Source organism: Myotis lucifugus, unplaced genomic scaffold, assembly GCF_000147115.1.
Source record: "Myotis lucifugus unplaced genomic scaffold, Myoluc2.0 scaffold_338, whole genome shotgun sequence".
NCBI classification, from domain to species: Eukaryota; Metazoa; Chordata; class Mammalia; order Chiroptera; family Vespertilionidae; genus Myotis; species Myotis lucifugus.
In genome coordinates this window covers 1,027,008-1,045,765 of record NW_005871386.1, presented here as the reverse complement: position 1 = coordinate 1,045,765, position 18,758 = coordinate 1,027,008, and the positions used below count along the sequence as shown (strand labels likewise).

Genomic DNA, 18,758 nt, shown 5'->3' with positions numbered 1-18,758 from the left:
AGAACCAGGGCCTAAACCCAGGGCTTCTGACTTCTGGTTTCTGCTCTTATTTCTCAGCTTTGGTTGCTAACAAGTGATGTCCCTCCTTACTCCTGCGTGAGCTTCCCATCAGCTAGGATGCTCTCTAGGACTGGGGTGAGGGGGGTGCTCTCTCAGGGTGTCTCTGTCACCCTCACTGGGTGCCTCTGGGTCCATTCTGACTATCATTGCTGCTCTTGGTAGTAGGTAGAACCTTCCTGTCTAATTCCTAGGATGCTTGGATTTCCTCAGCTGCATCCTTACATGCTTCTAATGACAAGGTGCTCATTACCTTGCAAGGCATTCCTGCTCTGTTGACAGTGTTTTTGTATTATAATAAAAGCAGTATATGCCCATGATTAAATAAAATAGCACAGAGGGCTTAGTGTGAAAAGCAATGGTCTTCTGTTCTACCTCTTTCTGGCACCAGAAACAACCATGTTAGCTTCTTTTAGCTGTTTCTACCTGTTAAATTAAAATTTCTAAACTAGAGGCCCGATGCACAAAATTTGTGCAAGGGGCTGGGCCCTCGTGGCTGCCTCAGCCCTCGCAGCCCTGGCTTTATCCGGAAGGTCGTTTGTCTGGTCTAATTAGCATATTACACTTTTATTATTATAGACAATAATAAGCAACGGTGTAGCAGTTTCTGTGGACCAGACCCTGCTCTAAGTTTTTGCACATATTAATCCAATCTTAACTCTTGACGTAGGATCTACTATTATCCCCTATTTTACAGATGAGAACATTGAGGTCCAGGAGGTAAGTAACTTGCTCAAGACCTGGTTAGTGGCAGGTCTGGGATGTGAACTTAGGTGGTCTCCAAAGTCCACACTCTTTTTGGTTTTTGTTTGTCTGTTCATCCTCTCTCAAATGCTGCAACCTTTTGCAGCGAGGGTTCAAGGATCTGGAGAAGGGGCTGCGACATAAACGGATACAGTAGACAAATATAAATATAGAAGGCATGGGGGAAAGCCAGGCAGAGGCTTCACTCTAGTGGCGAAGCTCTCTGAATCTCCCGACCCACAGCTTTTTATTTACTAGAAAATACATGTGCCTTTTAGCAAAGCAAACCGACATCAATGGTAAGGTTTGGTAAAAAAGTACAAGATTATCAGGTTAGGACAGTGGTCAGCAAACTGGCCCCTTGAGTGTGGCTCTTCCACAAAATACCATGGGCGGGCGCGCACGTACAGTGCGATTGAAACTTCGTGGCCCACACCACGGGGCCAAAGAGCCGCATGTGGGGTTTGCAGACCACTGGGTTAGGAGATTGCCCTCAGTCACCATTGTCTCTGACAGAACAATCGGTGCATAGCTTTTAGCCCTTGCTAAAGCCCCAGGTCCTTCAGCCTTCTGAAAGACCTCTGGCATTTATTAAGCTAACCACTTTTTGGTCTTTGCCTCCAGCACTCAAATATATTTTTCCATTGATTTTAGAGTAGAAGGTGGGGGTGGGGGAGAAAGAGAAACATTGATGTGACAGAGACATCAATTGGTTGCCTCCTGTGCACCCCAACTGTGACGGGGCGGGAATCAAACCTGCAACCCTTCCGTGCGTGGACCGACACTCTAACCACTGAGCAACACCAGACAGGGCCAAAGTCCACACTCTTAAAAGCTATGTTCAGCTGCTATGTCTCGGTTTATCAATTTTATCCTCTAAGCTAATGTTTACCAACTGACTTTTCCCTATTATGATTTGGCTCACTTATACCTCCTTCATCTTCAATAGGTGGTGTTTATCACTATTTTTAGTTTTTCTCTTTGTTACCTTTGTAGCCTTAGGGAATTGCATATGCCTTTATTTCTTTTTTGGTCAACTGTAGGCCGTATCCCTTGATTACTTTTTAAAAGGAGAATATTAGTCCCCTGCTTACTCTAGCCTTTAGCTGTCTTTACCCTTTTCTCCAACTCCTGTCATATATAGTTTTACTCTAAGTTGTCAAGGTTGACAACATTTACCTGCTGTTTTTTAACCATATTGCCTTCAGTGTTTTATCTGTGGGTTGATTCTAAACTTTGAAAAGCAATATACAATATTTACATTAGTTAAGCCATGTGAATAGTGTTCTCCACAAAACCAAGTGATAGTTAGCAGTGACATGTTCTTATATTGCTTTTGTTTTTCCTAGAGTTTCTAATTGCCTTTGTTTTCCCCCTCTTATTTCCCTTGATTTCCTCATTTTTTGTTCAAACTTTGCATCATGTCAGATATTTCACCATTCTTTATATAGAACCAAAGTCAGTCGGTTGATAGTCCTATTCATGGTCCCTGCTTGACTCCACCATGGCCAAGACCCCCTCCTTTTCTGCTAGGCGTCTTGCAGATGCTGCTGACTGCTTTGAATATGCCAGCTGTAAGGTATGCACTCCCAATGCTATGGTATCGGTTTCCCCATATGGTAGACTTGTAAAGCTGTGGAGGAGAGAAAAGGCCAGCCTTGTTTCAGGTTACCTGCCATTGTGCTTTCACCATTGCTCTCGGCAGTAGTTTCTGATTGAGAACTAGAGCTGATGTAGGCTGGGGTGGGGGGCAGTGTGTGGAGTCAGCAACTTGGGAAAAGCTTAAGGTTGTTCATTCCCAGGTCAGGGGATGGGGAAGAGGATGACTTTACCCTCCACGATCTACCTCCCATGGTCAGTGAGCCAACAACAACAAAAAACAGTTAGATGCTGATCAATGATTCCCAAGTTGGGTGTCTGCCTTGCTTAGCCAGGTTGGACTAATGGCAGGGATCCCCATTGACTGAGGCACTTCCTGAGGTGGAGGAGGAAATAATTACTGAGCCTCTAATATGGTTACACCTACGTGCTTTCCCAGGCTCTCAAAAAGCCTTTCTTCCCTGTACCAAACATCCTCTTTGCCCAGTTTGGAAGTTTCTGGAACAGAACACTGAGGACTCTTATCCTCCTCCTCCATACAAGTTCTTCGGGCCTGGTGGTTATCACTCTGCTTTTTGAGGCCTTGCGCTGATCGTCACTAAGGGGCAGGGGCAGGGCGGGGCCTCAGCCACTGGGCTCAGAACCCTGAGCAGTCCTTGCACTTAGTTTCTGAGTATCTACCCAATCTGAAGGCCCAGCCAGTCCCTCCCTTCTCTTCTCCACCATAAGCCAGGCATCTCAACTCCATGCAGTGCCTTTCTTACTTCCACCTCCAGGCCTGGGATCCTGCTCCCCTGCTGCTTTTCTGCCTGGTTAAATCCCCCCATCCATGCTTTGAGGCTCCCCTCTGTGCTCTGTGTTCTGCTCCAGGCTGCACTGACCCCTCTCTAAGTTGATCTCCTAATATGCTGCATGGCTTATTCGAATGAACAAAAACAGAATAGCAAGCGATTAAGAGCACAGGTCTTAAATTCCTGCAGACCCAGTTTTGAATTCTGTGCTATTCAGGACTCTTGGGTTGTGAGTGACAGAAAGCCAGTGTGAACGGTAGCATCATAGCAAAGGGAATGTTTTGGCTCATGTGGTCAAACCCCTGGCCTTCGGGATGCCCGGAACTGGGAATGTGAACACTCTCAGGACTTTTTCTCCCCTTTTTCCTTGTAAAAAGGGGAGACCTTGGTTAAGTAGGAGGGATGTTGGCTAAGCACTTCGTGCCTGTAAGCTGCCGTCTCCTTATCTGTAAAACAGGAGAGGAAACGCCCTGCTTCCTGGTATTGCTGTGAGGATGAGATGAGATGTGCAGGTGAAGCTCTTAGCACAGCACAGTCAGACCTGGTGGGGGCACTGCGTAGAGGGCACAGAAAGACTGAGCTCACCTGGGGTAAAGGCCCATTCCACCTGTCTTGCCTGTGCCCAGAGAATGATAAGATCCCCCAGCAGCTTGCCTGCCCAGTCTCACAGTTGCTCTACCCTTTTTGGAATTGACTGAAAAGGACCTGAAAGGCATGGAAGCAATAGCAGCCTTGACAGGAAAGCCTTTCTGGTGCCTTTAAGCTAATGCCTGCCACTAAAAAGAATGAATAACTGGTAATTGAGATTGTTTCAAATCAGCCAGTAATCCCTGAGCCTAAACCAGGCACTGAGCTGAGAACTCTGGAGAATACAAATCCATGTCACATCCTTTTAGTTCTTGGCACAAATGGGACAATAAAACTCACACCTCAAGCATCCTAAGAAGTAGTGAGCTGCCTGTCCCTGGAGGTGTGCAAGTAGTAGGAGGGATGCTCTGAAGAGGATTTGGACTCTGATGGGGAGGTGGGTGAATTGAGAGAAACTTAAAGATCACTCCTCTTCTTGAGGATCTAGATAAGAGAGGAAAACCCCAGCCCTGTGATGTCATGGCCAGGCTGCAAGCTCGAGATGAAGCAGTCCCTGTAGTGGAGCTATGGGAAAAGCTTCATCAGGGAAGCCTTTCTGGAGGAGGTGGCCCTTGGACTTCAGTTCATCTGTGAAGAGCCGAGGCTAACTGCCTCTCAGGAGGGACAGGCATCCAGAGATGTATTAGCAGATGGTGCTCCACTTCTTGCCATGGCTCTCACATCAACCTGTCCGCTGGCATCCTTCTTAGGTTTCACTGTGGACTGGTGAGAAGAGGCATACCAGCAGTCCCATTCATACTTTCTCGTGGTTAGGAACCAAGGGGAGGGAGACCCTGTTCATCCTAGTCTACAATCTATGAGGCAGATTTCACTAGAGGGCTCTGATTGGTCCAACTCAAGTCACATGCCCACCCCACAGGCCAATCACTGTAGACACAGTAATGGGCTGGAGGTTAAAAAATATAAGCTCTAAAGGCTCATCATTTGGGTTCACATATTTAGCAATGTTAACTGGGCAAGTTACTTAATACCTTGGGCCTCTGTTTTTTCACTTATAAAATAGGGGTAATAGACCAATCTCAAAAGATTTCTGTGAATATTAAAACAGGTAAATGAGGTAATACATGTAAACAGCTATAATGTAAATAGTGCCCAGAATATATAATAAGTGTTCAGTAAAGGTTAGCGACTATCATCCATCGTTATGTTTCATGTTTTTCAGCTGCATTTGCATTCTTTCCCCTGTTTGATCTCCTCATCATTTTATAGATGAGAAAACCCGACAGTTATGATGCCTGTTGGCAGCTTTCTTCCTGAATCACAGAGAAGCTGGAGTCAGGGCAGCTGGAGTTCATTTTCAGGACACCTTCCCCTTGGCCACAGGCCCAGGCGCAGACCCCAGTATTTCCTGCAGAATTCTTTTCCTAGAACTTAATTATGTGTGTTTCCTCCTGCCCCCAAATTCCCAGACCTTTCCGTGGCTCACTGGGGGTGGGGGGTGGGGGTGGAGTTGAGGAGGTCCCCGTGGGAGGGAGAAGCACTGACCCCTCTGTCTGGTTCCTTCCCAGGCACAGCTCCATGAAGGCTGAGGAGGCCGCCGGCACGGCTCCCTTTCACCTTGACCTCTGGTTCTACTTCACCCTGCAGAACTGGGTTCTGGACTTTGGCCGCCCCATTGCCATGGTGAGTGTGAAGCTGTGGACAGAGCCCCAGCCAGCAGTGAGGAAACAGTGCAACAGTGCGACTTGAATTAGCTCAGTGACCTTCAGTGACCTTCGACAAGACATTCCCCCTACTGGTAAACTGCGAGATTACATGTCCTTTGCCCCTGTCACTGCGGCCAGTGAGGCAACTACCAGCATGTAGGGGAGGGGGTCTGGGGCCTGAACAGTCATACTGTGCCTGACTCCCATATTGGAAATGGTGGCTCTGCAGTCAGACTGTGCCACCCACCGTGTCTCACCTCCAGATCAAGCTAGAGGAGGGTGGGGAAGAAAGCAGAGCCTCCCACTGGCTGCCCCATAGCCTTGGGATAGTATTGTTTTTCTGGGGGTGAAGAGTATAGGCTGATTTCGCATGTTCTATATGACTGACCTTCAGGTAATTTGTGCCATCTGGTGAAACTGTCCCCTTCCCTCCAAGGCCACTTCATGCCTCAGCGTGCAGTGGCGGCCTCCACGGAGGAGGTTAATACTGGAAGAGCACCAAAGGCCCTCCCTGGTGATGATAGATGATTGATAGATAGATAGATAGATAGATAGATAGATAGATAGATGATAGATAGCAATGTGAAAAAAATTGAAGAAGGTACCACCATGTACCAAATTGTTAATTTTCATGTGGGGGTGATAAAAATAATATCCACTGCTGAAACTTTGTGTTGTTTTTTTTTTTCCACTGCTGAAACTTTGTATTTGCTAGTGATAGTGCGAATTAGCAAAGCCCTTTTGGAAAGCAGTTTGTCAAGGTGATAAATAGTACCGAGAATAGTGCCTGGCGTGATAAGTGCTCAGTATACTTATTGAATGAATATTAATAAGAGTAAGGTAGACGTAGCAGCTAACATTAAATGCTTACCCTGTTCTAAGCTCTTTCTGTGGTTAAACTTATTTAGTTCTTACATCAACACTATTATTAATCTCAACTTGACACAGGAGACCTGAGGATAGAGAGGGTACCTGGCTCAAGCTCACCGAACTAGCAAGTGGAGGAGCCAGCATGTGCGCCCCTTCCCATCATATATATCTCCAGAGTCTGCTGTGTTCATCCCTCCTTTTTAAAAAAAATTTATTATTATTATTATTATTTTGTTTTAAATTGATTTCAGAGCAGAAGGGAGAGGGAGGGAGAGAGAGGGAGATAGAAACATCAATGATGAGAGAGAATCACTGATCGGCTGCCTCCTGCAGGCCCCCTACTGAGGATTGAGCCTGCAACCTGGGCATGTGTCCTGACTGGGAATTGAACCTGTGACCTCCTGGTTCAATGCTCAACCACTGAGCCAAGGCAGCCAGGCTGTTCATCCCTTCTGACCTAGTAAAATCCCTTCCAAGAATCTGCCCTGAAGACATAATCAGCCAGAGACAACAGCCTTTATACCCAAAGATGTTTGTTGCAGCTTTGCTTACAATAGCCAAAACTTGCAAGTGTTTTCAGTGTGCAGCAGGAGGGACTGAGTCAGTCAGCTTTGCTGTATCCAGTAGAGAATTACCTGGCCATTTAAGCAAGAACTATGGATACCATAGAGCAACCTGGAATGTTTAAGGAGAAAAGAGGTGCCTGAGTGACACGCATACTGACTGGTTACAAGTCAGTAACAACCCTAACAGTCTTGTATACGTGACTCAAAGACGAAAGGGGTGAAGAACAGCGTTCCTGGTAGTGTGTCAGGGAAGAGCTATGGTGGATGCTGCTTCTTTCTTTCTTTCTTTCTTTCTTTCTTTCTTTCTTTCTTTCTTTCTTTCTTTCTTTCTTTCTTCCTTTCTTCCTTTCTTTCCTTTCTTTCTTTCTTTCTTTCTCACCCTGCTGCCCCCTGCTTCTCCTTTCTGAAAATGTGTTGTTATTGTTTTTAATGTAGGAGAAAGAAAAGGGACTGAGCCAGGAGTCAGGATGCCTGGTCAGGTTTTGGGTGACATGGGCAAGTCACTGTCATTTGGGCTTCAGTTCCCTCATCTGTAAGAAAACGTGCGAACTAGCTGCGCTGAGCCCCTTCCAGCATGAAGGTCCCACATATTGGAGGACGTAGGAGCTGCCCATCAGACTGGTGCTCTGCGGAGGGGAGCGATGAGGAGAGCCTGCTCAGTAGGACTCAGTCTCATCCTGCCCAGAGTTGCTGTGGCCACTCTGACCCCCAAGTGGGCTTGTGGGGAGAATATGCATTTGAAAAGTTCGTGTATACACTGGAGCTTTTCAAATATATGCATGACAATAACTACCAAGTGAAACCTTGACCAGTTATAGAAGTAGTATGTCGTAGCTGTAACAGGTCAGTTCGTACCCAGGTGTATAGAGAAGTGAGACTTTCCCTTTCTAGTCCCTCCCTGACAGTTGGGGGCACATCCTTCCACTCCTTTCTCTACTGGTACAGACATACATACACATCTTTTTTCTTTTCCTAACCAAAGTGAGATTTTACTTTATATCTTATTCTACAACGTGCTTGTTTTACTTCATCAGGGAAAACGTTCAATGTCGGTACAAATGAGATGTCATTTCTGTTAATGGCTACTGAACCTTCTATTGTAAATATGTACTATAGTATATTCAGCTAGTCATATTTGGTTAAAGAGTTGGCCTCTTTCTGGCATTTTGCTATCACAAAGAATATTTCGGCCACCATGTATATCTTGCTGTAGATATAGAGGTACAGTGGGGCCTTGACTTATGAGTTTAATTCGTTCCGAGACAGAGCTCGTTAAGGAGCTTGTTAACTCAAATTACTCTGTCAACTCAATGCAAAAAATCAGCCGAGAGACAGCTGGTATCTCAAAAAACTCGTTAGTCGGGACACTCGTAAGTCAAGGCCCCACTGTATATACACATGAGTAAGAAAGAGAGAGAGAGATTGAGATTTCTGTATCCCAGGAGTTTCTATAGATTAGTTTTATCCAATGTGGCATTTTTGAATTAAAAGAGAGAAAAATTTTAATGGAAAATTTTGGTCATCACACCTGTTCTCAATCAACAGATACTGGAAGTTTAGTTTGGTGGTGGTGGTGGTATGGTGGTGTGTGAGCGTAATGTTTTGACCGTGAATAAGGGTTTTCACACGGACCCCCACAAGGCCAGGACTCCAGGGGTAGACCAGTAGGAAGAACTGACCCTGGCCTGCCTCCTCTCTCAGGGAAGGTAGGAAAGGAAGAACTGAGGCTACTTTGAAGAACTCATTTTCTCTTTTTTTTCTAATGTACACCCTTCACCTGATTCGGAAGCAGCCCATCTGCTCAGTAGATAGGGCATTTCCACCCCTGGGCCCACTGACCAGAAGAGCTTGTCATCATCATAGGACCTAGAGATCCGGGTCCCTAAGAGCCCATGTGGACCCCGGGGTCACATTTCTTGTGTTACAGATGGGGAGACCCTAGAGAGGGGAAGGACTTGCCAGGGTCACTAGGAAAGTTGGGGGCACCACTGAGTCCCAAAGGAACTTCCATCTACCAGGCCAGTACCCAGGCACATGTATTTGGTACCCACAGGGAGAGGGACACAGGACAGGGTCAGGCCTGGGGGCAAGTCTACCTGCTCTGGGACTGTTTCTCTGTCTGGAAACACCTTTGCCTTGGGGCTGCCCAGAGGATCCCAAGAAATCCCAGAGAGAATTACGAGCCTGAGGAGGAGGTGGGGGGAGGAGGTGGGGGCCGACTCCCTGAGCCTCTGGGGCTGTGCCTGGTGAATACCACTCCTCCCCTTGCTCCGCAGCTGGTGTTCCCTCTCGAATGGTTCCCGCTCAACAAGCCCAGCGTGGGGGACTACTTCCACATGGCCTACAACATCATCACGCCCTTTCTCCTGCTCAAGGTACAGTCGCAGCCTCCTTGCCCTCCAGCCGGCAGGGAGTGCCAGCCCTGAGGGTGTCCCAGGCTTCCCCTGCCTGATCCAGAGCCCGGGGCCCAGGGGAGGCAGGGCTGCCTCTGGCTAGAAGGGATGGAGAAGCCTCCTCAAGGAGAGGCGTTTGATTTGGGCCTCAGCCTGCTGTGCGGGGTGACGTGGGAGAGGCATTCAGGCAGAAGGACCTGCAGACAAGGCCAGGCTTGGGAAACCATCGCACATTTTGGGAGGCTGAGGCAGGAGTGGCTAGTTGCCTCAGAAGAGGTGAGAGACCATTTGGGAAGGCAAGTCAGGGCCAGGTGACAGGACTCGCAGCAGCAGAGGGGGAACTGGATCCTCTGGCCTGGAGATCCCTGACTTTGAGATGCCACTGGGAGCAGAGCTAGCCAGGGCTGCCAGCTTCGCGTTTTGCCACATAAGGGGTCTTAAACTATGTCACCATCTACTATCCCCATCATTTTGTTGTTAGAAAGGTATTGCAAATCTCTAAAAGTTATAAATGTATAATCGCAACATTCAGAGGGGTCCTCGGTTAAATAATTTAATTTCTGAAGCACCTGCTCCATCCCTGCCATTTTTTTGTGTTTGCCATGGATCAGTCGCTCAGGAATCAGAGGGTCTCAACAGACCCGCCCAGCCTGGGGCACCGCGGGGGCGGTCGGAGGCCTGAACCGGGGCCCCAGCGCCGGTGTTGAAGGCCTGGCGGTCACAGCCGTAGGTGGCTGGTGTGTAACCTTGGGCAGTGAGCTGGCCCTCCTGTTTCCTCTCTGGGAAAAGGGGTGCTGTGCCCTTGGCCCCCTGGGCTCACAGGGATGGTGTGGGAGTCTGGAGGCTGCGCTGGCCCAAGGGACCCACCAATTGGTGAGGACGTTCCAGCCGGCGGCGTCCATCCCACCCCGGGTGCGAGGGAGGGGTGCACACAGGGCGTCTCCTGTTGTGATGGAGGCCGGCCCTACTGCTGGGCCTCTCTGCCCTCAGCTCATCGAGCGCTCGCCGCGCACCTTGCCTCGCTCCATAATCTACATCAGCATCATCACCTTCATCATGGGCGCCAGCATCCACCTGGTGGGCGACTCCGTGAACCACCGCCTGCTCTTCAGTGGCTACCAGCACCACCTGTCGGTCCGCGAGAACCCCATCATCAAGAATCTGAAGCCGGAGACGCTGGTGAGGCCGCCCCCCGCCCCCCCCCCCCCACCGCATGGGACCCCTGCGAGTACAGCCTGCCCCCGAGGCCAAAGACATGCCGTGCCCATCACTGTGCAAGGCCTTTGCTGAAGGCAATCTGCCAGGGAGGGCACTCTGTCATTAGGGAGTGCACGCTGACCTCCAGGGGGGTGGGGGTGGGGGGGCTCCTGCAGGAGGGCAGGGAGTGAGGACAGCTGGGGGGAGGCCTGGGCGTGGGGGAGGGGGAGGGGACCAGGGGGCTGTGTGGCCAGCGCCCTCGCCGAAGCACCTTCCTCTAACCCTGTCCCCCTGCGCCTTCAGATCGACTCCTTCGAGCTGCTTTACTACTATGATGAGTACCTGGGCCACTGCATGTGGTGAGTGATGGGGCCAGTCTGTCTCCGCAGGACCCTGCCCCGCAAACCCCCCCCCCCCACCCCCCCCCCACCCTAAGTTCTGGCGGCGCCTCGGGGGAAAAATGGGAAATATTGGTGTCTGGGGCCTTCCAGGTGTTCGAGTGCAGCGGCTGGGATGGGTTCTCTTCCCCTGCCCCCCCCGCGCCCCCTGCTGTGAGCTCCGCTCTGGAGAGACGCGGGGCCCTGGCTTCCCTCCACCTCCTCCCGGCCGGGCGGTGCCCGCGGCGGCCACTAGAGGGCAGCGAGCGGCCGTCTCGCCCTCGCCCGGCCGGAGAGCCTGAAACCCGTGGAGAAAGAGGTCATCATCCTGCTGATAAACATGCCCCGCGACCGCCACCGTGTCAGGCCTCAGTCTTTGGGGATGGAGGAGGAGAGAGGCCCAGAGGCCTGAAATAGGAGAGGACATAGGATGTAGGGGCACCTGTTGGGGGCATGAGGAGGGTGGGGAAGGAGACAAGATGGGACGTGAGAAGAGAAGGGGTGCGTGGGCAGAGCAGCCTGTGTGCGGGGAGGAGGGTGGGGGTCCTTTCGGGGGAGATGTGTGCGTGGAAGAGGGTGAGGCTGTGGGCTGAGTGTGAGCGAAGGGGCTCACAGAGCTCCGTGGAGGCCCCCAGCAGGTGCTGTTCTTTCTGTTCACCTGGACCTCAGGCCTCTCCCTGCGACACACCTGCTTCCAGGCCAGTGAGAGGCTGGGCTACTGTGGGTTCTGCCTGAGGCAGAGGCACCCTCACACACAGTGAAGGAGGCGGCCAGAGCAGTGTGGAAGGAGCAGCCCCATCCCCGCCAGCCTGTGGCCTCTGGTTTGCATGTGGGCCTCTTCGCCACTTCCTGCCTACCCCAGCTGGAGCTCAGCACCGGAAAGGCTGGCCGGGCCTATGAGTGTGCTCCCCAAAGCAGCGTTCTGTGAATCATGCCGTGACACTCCATGGGATGTTGCAAGAAACCAGTACAGGGATCGGTGGGGAGGAGGCGGCTGGGCAGGCCTCCGAGGCATTGGCTTCCCTGTTGCAGGTACATTCCCTTCTTCCTCATCCTCTTCATGTACTTCAGCGGCTGTTTCACTCCCACCAAAGCCGAGAGCTCAATGCCAGGGGCAGCCCTGCTCCTGGTGGTGCCCAGTGGCCTGTATTACTGGTGAGTGGACATGGGACCTGGGTTGGAGGGCGCAGGGCGCACTCAGGGAGCCAGGCAGTAAGAATGTGCTCTTGACCACAGAGCTGCTGTGTGACCGCAGGTGCGACCCTCCCTATTGGAGCCCTGCTTCCTCTTCTAGGGGGGACTGTGGCATGTGGGGGCCTGTCTGTTACCAGGAAGCCAGGCCTGAGTTTGCTCTTTCCATCCCCATGTCCCTCTACCCTGTGCCCGCCTCCCAGATCCCCAGTGCAACTTTGGGCAAGAAACTCCATCTCTAACACCACGCCCTGTGGAGCCCCCGGGTCTGGGTTTCCTTCCCTGTGAAATGGGGGAAATGCCTGCTTGTCTCCCCCTCAGGAGATGGTGAGAATGCAGGGGAGAGGGAAGGCCTTTATTGACTGTAAAGCACGTGGTGGTGACAACTAATCCCATGGCCTCAGGAGCTCCCCGCCTGTCTTCCCTCCAGCTCTGTCTTCCCAGTACAGAGGAGCAAGCTCTACCCCTCCTGTCACTTCCGCCCTGAAGTCAGGCTCCGGTGGTTGTGGTGGGGGGGGGGGGTGTGCTGGGGGAGTGCTGTGGGTGTCACAGGAAGGACTGGCCCTTCTCTAATGGGACGCCTTCCTCAAATGGAAAGGACCTCCTTCCCTGGGCCAGCTGCAGCCCCCCTCCAGGGTCTGTCCCCTGACTGGCTAAGAGGGTCCGCCAGGGTGAACCTGTATGCCCCCTGAAGACGGGATTAAAAGAAATGGGTGTCAACTACAGCAAGAGGGAAAGAGGGCCGACATGGGAAAGAGCTTCCTGCCCAACTCGTAGCCATAGCGTGTTAGTGCTGTGATAGCCACAGGAGTACCAGCCACCAAGCGCAGGACACAGCTCTTGTTAGCAACCTTGAGAGATAGGGCCACGTATGCCCCCTTTATGAGTAAGAAACCAGGCTTTAAGATGTCATGTAAATTCCCCAAGGTCACACAGCTGCAGAGCTGTAGTTCCTGAAGGGTCAGCATTGGGGTTCTCTCTAGAGCAGTGGTTCTCAACCTTCTGGCCCTTTAAATACAGTTCCTCATGTTGTGACCCAACCATAAAATTATTTTCGTTGCTACTTCATAACTGTAATGTTGCTACTGTTATGAATCGTAATGTAAATATCTGATATGCAGGATGGTCTTAGGCGACCCCTGTGAAAGGGTCATTCGACCCCCAAAGGGGTCACGACCCACAGGTTGAGAACCGCTGCTCTAGAGGCAGGGAATTGGACCAGATAGCCTCTCTGAAGCCCTCCAACAAGTGTCCCTGAGTTCCTGGCCATGTGCTAGGTGCTGCCTTTGGAGCAGCAAGGAACGCTGGGAGATCTGAGACTGTGTCCCAGCCTGCAAGGAGACAGTAATGACAACCCCCATAAATTGCAGTTGCATTTCCAAATTCAAATGCCTATAGGAACCAAGTTAGTGTATCAGGCAGACATCAAGCGAGGCAACAGGGAATGGTGGGGACTGTGGCAAAGTGTAGAATAATGCTCTAACGGGGGCCACTGCTTTCCCCTCTAATCAGTTATTGTCATGTGAGAATGCAAGTCTAATGTGACCAGACAAACCAGAAATTCACATTTTCAGGCACTCTGTTATTTAAATATTGGCAACAAACTCAACATTTTAAAAAATAGTAACTATTCAAGCCCAATGGGCTGTGGCTCAGAGCGTTATGGTTTCCTGAGCGCCCTTGTTAGATGAGCTATTCTGACTGGGGGCAGCTTGGTACCTGGGTGGCGGGAAGGGTGCCAAGCAGGGCTGTCATAGCACCCGCCTCACCTCACTGGCCTCTTCAGGTACCTGGTCACCGAGGGCCAGATCTTCATCCTCTTCATCTTCACCTTCTTCGCCATGCTGGCCCTCGTCCTGCACCAGAAGCGCAAGCGCCTCTTCCTGGACAGCAACGGCCTCTTCCTCTTCTACTCCTTCGCCCTCACTCTCCTGCTGGTGGCGCTCTGGGTCGCCTGGCTGTGGAGTGACCCTGTACTCAGGAAGAAGTACCCAGGCGTCATCTACGTCCCTGAGCCCTGGGCCTTCTACACCCTCCACGTCAGCAGCCGACACTGAGTCCCTGGCATCAGCCACTGGTGCTCTGTCGGGCAGGAGATGGGCCATGGAGGGTGTCGGAGCACAGGGTGTGTGTGTACATGTGCGTGTTTGTGTGTATATGTGCATGCACATGAGTGTGTGCGTGTGTGTCCACCCACGTGTGTAACCGCAGCTGAGAACATGAGTGAGTACACATTGTGCGCACGGAGGGTGTGTTTGTGCATGTGCGCGTGCGTGGCGTACATCACCAGGAGACTCCATTGTTCTGGTCAAGTTTCTGTTTGGTTTGGATCTTTTCAAGATGGGATTTTGTTTTAGGCCAAGATGTGGGCACTGCCCTCCCTCTCACTCACTGCTCAGGGCTGACCCCCTCTTGCTGGGAAGTTCTCTGAGACCCGTACAGGAGAGGCCTGGGGAGGGCATTTCGTGTGTCACCCACCATCTGGCCCACTCCTCGGGCCCACCCTGACCCCGGAAACCAGATTACATAGGTCACGAGGACGTTCTGTGTATTTGCTGAGCAAGCACCTCCCTTCTCGGCTTCATTTGCACTAGATGGGCCAAGGGCTCCAAAGTGAGTTGGTGGGCTGGTTGCGTTCTCTTGGGCAGCCGAGGGATAGAGTAGTTCCATCCTGACACTGTCCTCGAACCCTGGAAGGGATATGTGCACCCCAGGCCCTCACCCCACCTCAGGTTGCCTGGGGTGCTGAGCCACCCAACCCCGAGGGCCCACAGGCCAGCCCACTCCCCTAACCACCAGCAGATTGCGTGGTCTGGCAGTGCTCGAACTCCAGCAGCTCTGCCTCCAGGAGAATTGTAGCCTGACTGCAGGCTCTGAGCTGCAGCTAATGCCCAGCTCACACTGGCTCTGTTCTCCGAACTCCTGCAGGGGGTGGGGGCAGGGTTGAGCCTTTCTCCAGGCAGCCTTGTCTTGGTCTGAACCTCAGCCTTCTGCCTGAGCCCTTCTCCCAGAAAAGGGAGCCTCATTCCCAGCAGGGTGCCCCCCCTTCTCCCAGGCACTGCAAACTTCACTCAGCGGCAGGCCTCACAGCCTCATCTGCAGCCAGCACTGGCCCCCATGTACCTGTGGGTCTCAAAGGGGCCTCTCTTGCTTTCCCCAGACCTGCCTCCTCTCCTGTGTTCTCAGGGAGCCCCGTGCCTCAGATTCTCCTTTCATGTTGGGGTCCCTCTGAAGCCCCCTCAGAGGTCCCCCAGCCTCTGGTCAGTCCCTGTCTGCCGGCAGCATCTGGTGGGGAGAGGTGTGAATAAAGGCAGTGTGGAAGCCAAGCCTGGCTGGGGCTGTTGCTTTGTGAATTGGGGAAGCAGGAGGGAGGGAGGTCCTAGAGCAAGGGAGAGAGTGGCTGGTCTGGGGCCCAGGCATGAGCACTGGGCAGACCCCAAGGGCCACTCAGCCCCATCTGGCCAGGAGTGGGTGCTGCCACTGGCCCTCCGTGCCACTTTGTAGGATCCCGGGGTTGGGGAGAGGTGGCGGTGAGAAGGGCCTAGGTCAGTCCAGCCCTCTTCAAAGGAGAATGGGGGTTCGGGGGCCAGGATAGGGCATCTCCAGACCTGCCCTCAGAGATGGTATGAGGAGTCTCCCAGCTGTGCTGCCAGCCTGGTCCAGAGGCTGGAGCAGAGAGGGTGCCCTTCCGGGCAAAGGAGGGAGCTGGTCTGTTTGGTCTGTTGGAGGTCAGTACTCAGCCTTGGGCCAATCACTGATCTCTCAGGGCCTCAGCTCTTGATCGTCAAAGGTTTTGGCCTCTTCCCCCAGGCGGTCGTCCGGAACTTCTGGGCTACTGTTATCATTCAACAGGAGGGGCGCTGGGCAGGAGACTGCACCTTTAAGCTCTGGTGCCCCCACCTGCCCGGCAACCTCATTTGATTCCTTCCCTATCTGGAGGACACTGCCCCTCCAAACCCTCGGGACGTAATAGACATCTGATCAGGCACAGGCCTGGTTGCGTGGGGCCTGAAGTGTATACAATTTGAAGGGCCCTTAATAAGAAAACAGTAAAATGGAACAAAAAATTAGGGATGAAAGTAAATACAGTTGACCCTTGAGCAGCATGAGGGTTAGGGATACTGACCCCCTGCAGAGTCAAAATTCAGCATATAACTTTTGACTCCCCAAAAACTTAGTTACAGCTGGTCCTTTATATTCTTGGATTTCATATCCATGGATCCACTGTTTTTCTTTCTTTTTTTTAAAAATATATTTTATTGATTTTTCACAGAGAGGAAGGGAGAGAGATAGAGAGTTAGAAACATCGATGAGAGAGAAACATCGATCAGCTGCCTCCTGCACATCTCCCACTGGGGATATGCCCGCAACCAAGGCACGTGCCCTTGACCGGAATCGAACCTGGGACCTTTCAGTCCGGAGGCCGACGCTCTATCCACTGAGCCAAACCGGTTTCGGCTCTTTTTTTGTTTTTAATATGTTGGCAAATGTGTGGTTTCTTTTTAGAGAGAGGAAGGGAGGGAAAGAGAAACATTGATCAGTTGCCTCCTGGGATCAAACCCTCAGCCTGGTTATGTGCCCTGACCAGGAATCCAACCCACCGCCTTTTTGGTGTATGGGACGATGCTTCAACCAACTGAGCTACCCAGCCAGGGCCCAAACAGTTTCAATCTGTGACTAAAAATCCACAGGTGTGGAAGGCTGACTATTCTAATAGCTTACTGTTGACCAGAAGCCCAACTGACAACATAGTTGCTTAATACATATTTTTCATTAATAAAGTAAAGCTAGAGAAAAAGAAAATGTTATTAAGAAAAGCAAAAGGCCCAACCAGCGTGGCTCAGTGGTTGAGCATCGACCTATGAACCAGGAGGTCACAGTTCAATTCCTGGTCAGGGCACATGCCTGGGTTGTGGGCTTGATCCCCAGTGTGGGGCATGCAGGAGGCAGCCAATCAATGATTCTCATCTTTGATACTTCTGTCTCTCCCTCTCCTTCCTCTCTGAAATCAATAAAAATATATTTTTAAAAAAGAAAAGAAAAATAAGGGGAAATACATTTACAGTATTTACCAAAAAAAATCCACATAGGAAGCAGACCTATGCAGTTCAAGCCCATGTTATTCAAGAGTCAACATATTTAGAATGAAAAAGAAATCCCAGCAAATTATTAGAGGCTTAGAGATTTAATGTCCCTTTTAAAATATATATATTTATTGATTTCAGAAAGAGAGAGAAACATCAATGATGAGAGAGAACCATTGATTGGTTCCCCTACTGGGGACTGAGCCCACAACCCGAGCATGGGCCCTTGACCAGAATCGAACCCGGGACCCTTCAGTCCACAGGCTGACACTCTATCCACTGAGCCAAACCAGCTAGGGCTTAATGTTCCTTTTGACAGTTCTCTGGGCACTTCACTGGAAATGTTTCCCTAGAAATACTTTAAAAAATGTTTTTTTTCTTGATTTCAGAGAGGAAAGGGAGGCAGAGATAGAAACATCAATGTTAAAAGAGAATCATTGATTGGCTGCCTCCTGCACGCTCCTACTGGGGATCGAGCCTGCAACTCGGGCTTGTGCCCTGACCGGGAATTGAACTGTGACCTCCTGGCTCATAGGTCAACGCTCAACCACTGAGCCACTCCTGCTGGGCTAGAAATACTTCCTAGTTGCCACCTGGCTTCACTCCACTAGAAAACTAGGCCAGTGGTTCGCAAAGTGTGGTCCCAACTGGCAGCATCAGGATAACTGCAAATTCTCGCCCCACTCCACCTGCTGAATCAGAAACCTGGTCGGGGGGGGGTCCTTCAGGTGAACATCTCGGCCCCCCACGTCCTCAGTGGTACGGAGGGGGTTCTGTTTTTCCCTGTTGAGTTGAAGTGTGGCATACACACACAGGACAGCAGGCAGCCGGATGGACTTTTGCATAGTGAACCCTCATGTAGCCACCACCCTGGTGCAGGGGTTTCCATCCCATCAGAGACACACCTTGGAGACACATAAAAACCTAAGGAAGGAGTTGGCAAGGGTACGCCAGTGGGGACCTTTGCACACGGTCCCAAGCCCCAGCACACACTGACTTACACAAAGGAAATGCCTGTCTCCTCCCAGGAGCCCCTTCCCAGACGCAGGGGGACTCTGAGCATGCGCTAGGCCCGGCCCCTCCAGACTCCCCACGAGGCTCAGCCCTACCCCTGCCCTTCCCGGCCCCACCTGGCTTCCTCTCGCCCCCCCCCCCCGTTTTAGATTTAACTAAAGAGAAATTCCCCCTCTCTGCCTCCTGCGCCCTGGCTACCTCCTCTTCTCATTTAAAACAATGGTTTAGCCCCCCGGCAAAACTGGGGCAGAAACAGGTGTGAAGAGGTGACTCACCCCAACGTTTTGGGTGAAAGAGAACCTTCCGCATGGAGGTGGTCAGGAAGGAGGGCCCCACGCATCCATGTGCTTGGGCTAATTAACCAAGAATCCCTCTTTCCTCTGGGCACTGCAGCCTCGCTGGGACCCACTCCCCCCGGGCCAGGACCCGGGTACCGGCACAACCCATGTGGCGGTACCTGCAGGGCCCGGCGAAGTGCGCCGACCCTTGGAGTTGGAGCCCACAGACAGGGCAGCCACCAGCTGCGGACAGGAGGCGGGAGGTGAGGACCCAGCTGTGCCCAGCTCAGCAGCTCTAGGGAC

The 18,758-nt window shown here is 51.6% G+C and overlaps 1 protein-coding gene across 6 annotated transcripts; it reads left to right on the top strand.

Moving 5' to 3' along the window:
• The first annotated feature begins 739 nt into the window (after positions 1-739).
• On the top strand, positions 740-15,405 carry CLN6 (CLN6, transmembrane ER protein). 6 transcript variants are annotated; one of them, XM_014466437.2, is made up of 7 exons: positions 740-777; positions 5,348-5,462; positions 9,198-9,296; positions 10,305-10,493; positions 10,815-10,870; positions 11,921-12,043; positions 13,866-15,405. In XM_014466437.2, the coding sequence occupies exons 1-7, from the start codon at positions 755-757 to the stop codon at positions 14,134-14,136; spliced, it is 876 nt and encodes a 291-aa protein (XP_014321923.1). In that variant the 5' UTR covers positions 740-754; the 3' UTR covers positions 14,137-15,405. The 6 variants fall into 6 exon arrangements, with proteins under 6 accessions (XP_014321923.1, XP_014321922.1, XP_023620355.1 ...); XM_014466436.2 differs by lacking the exon at positions 740-777 and adding an exon at positions 2,273-2,380; XM_023764587.1 differs by lacking the exon at positions 740-777 and adding an exon at positions 3,683-3,703.
• Positions 15,406-18,758: the final 3,353 nt, after the last annotated feature.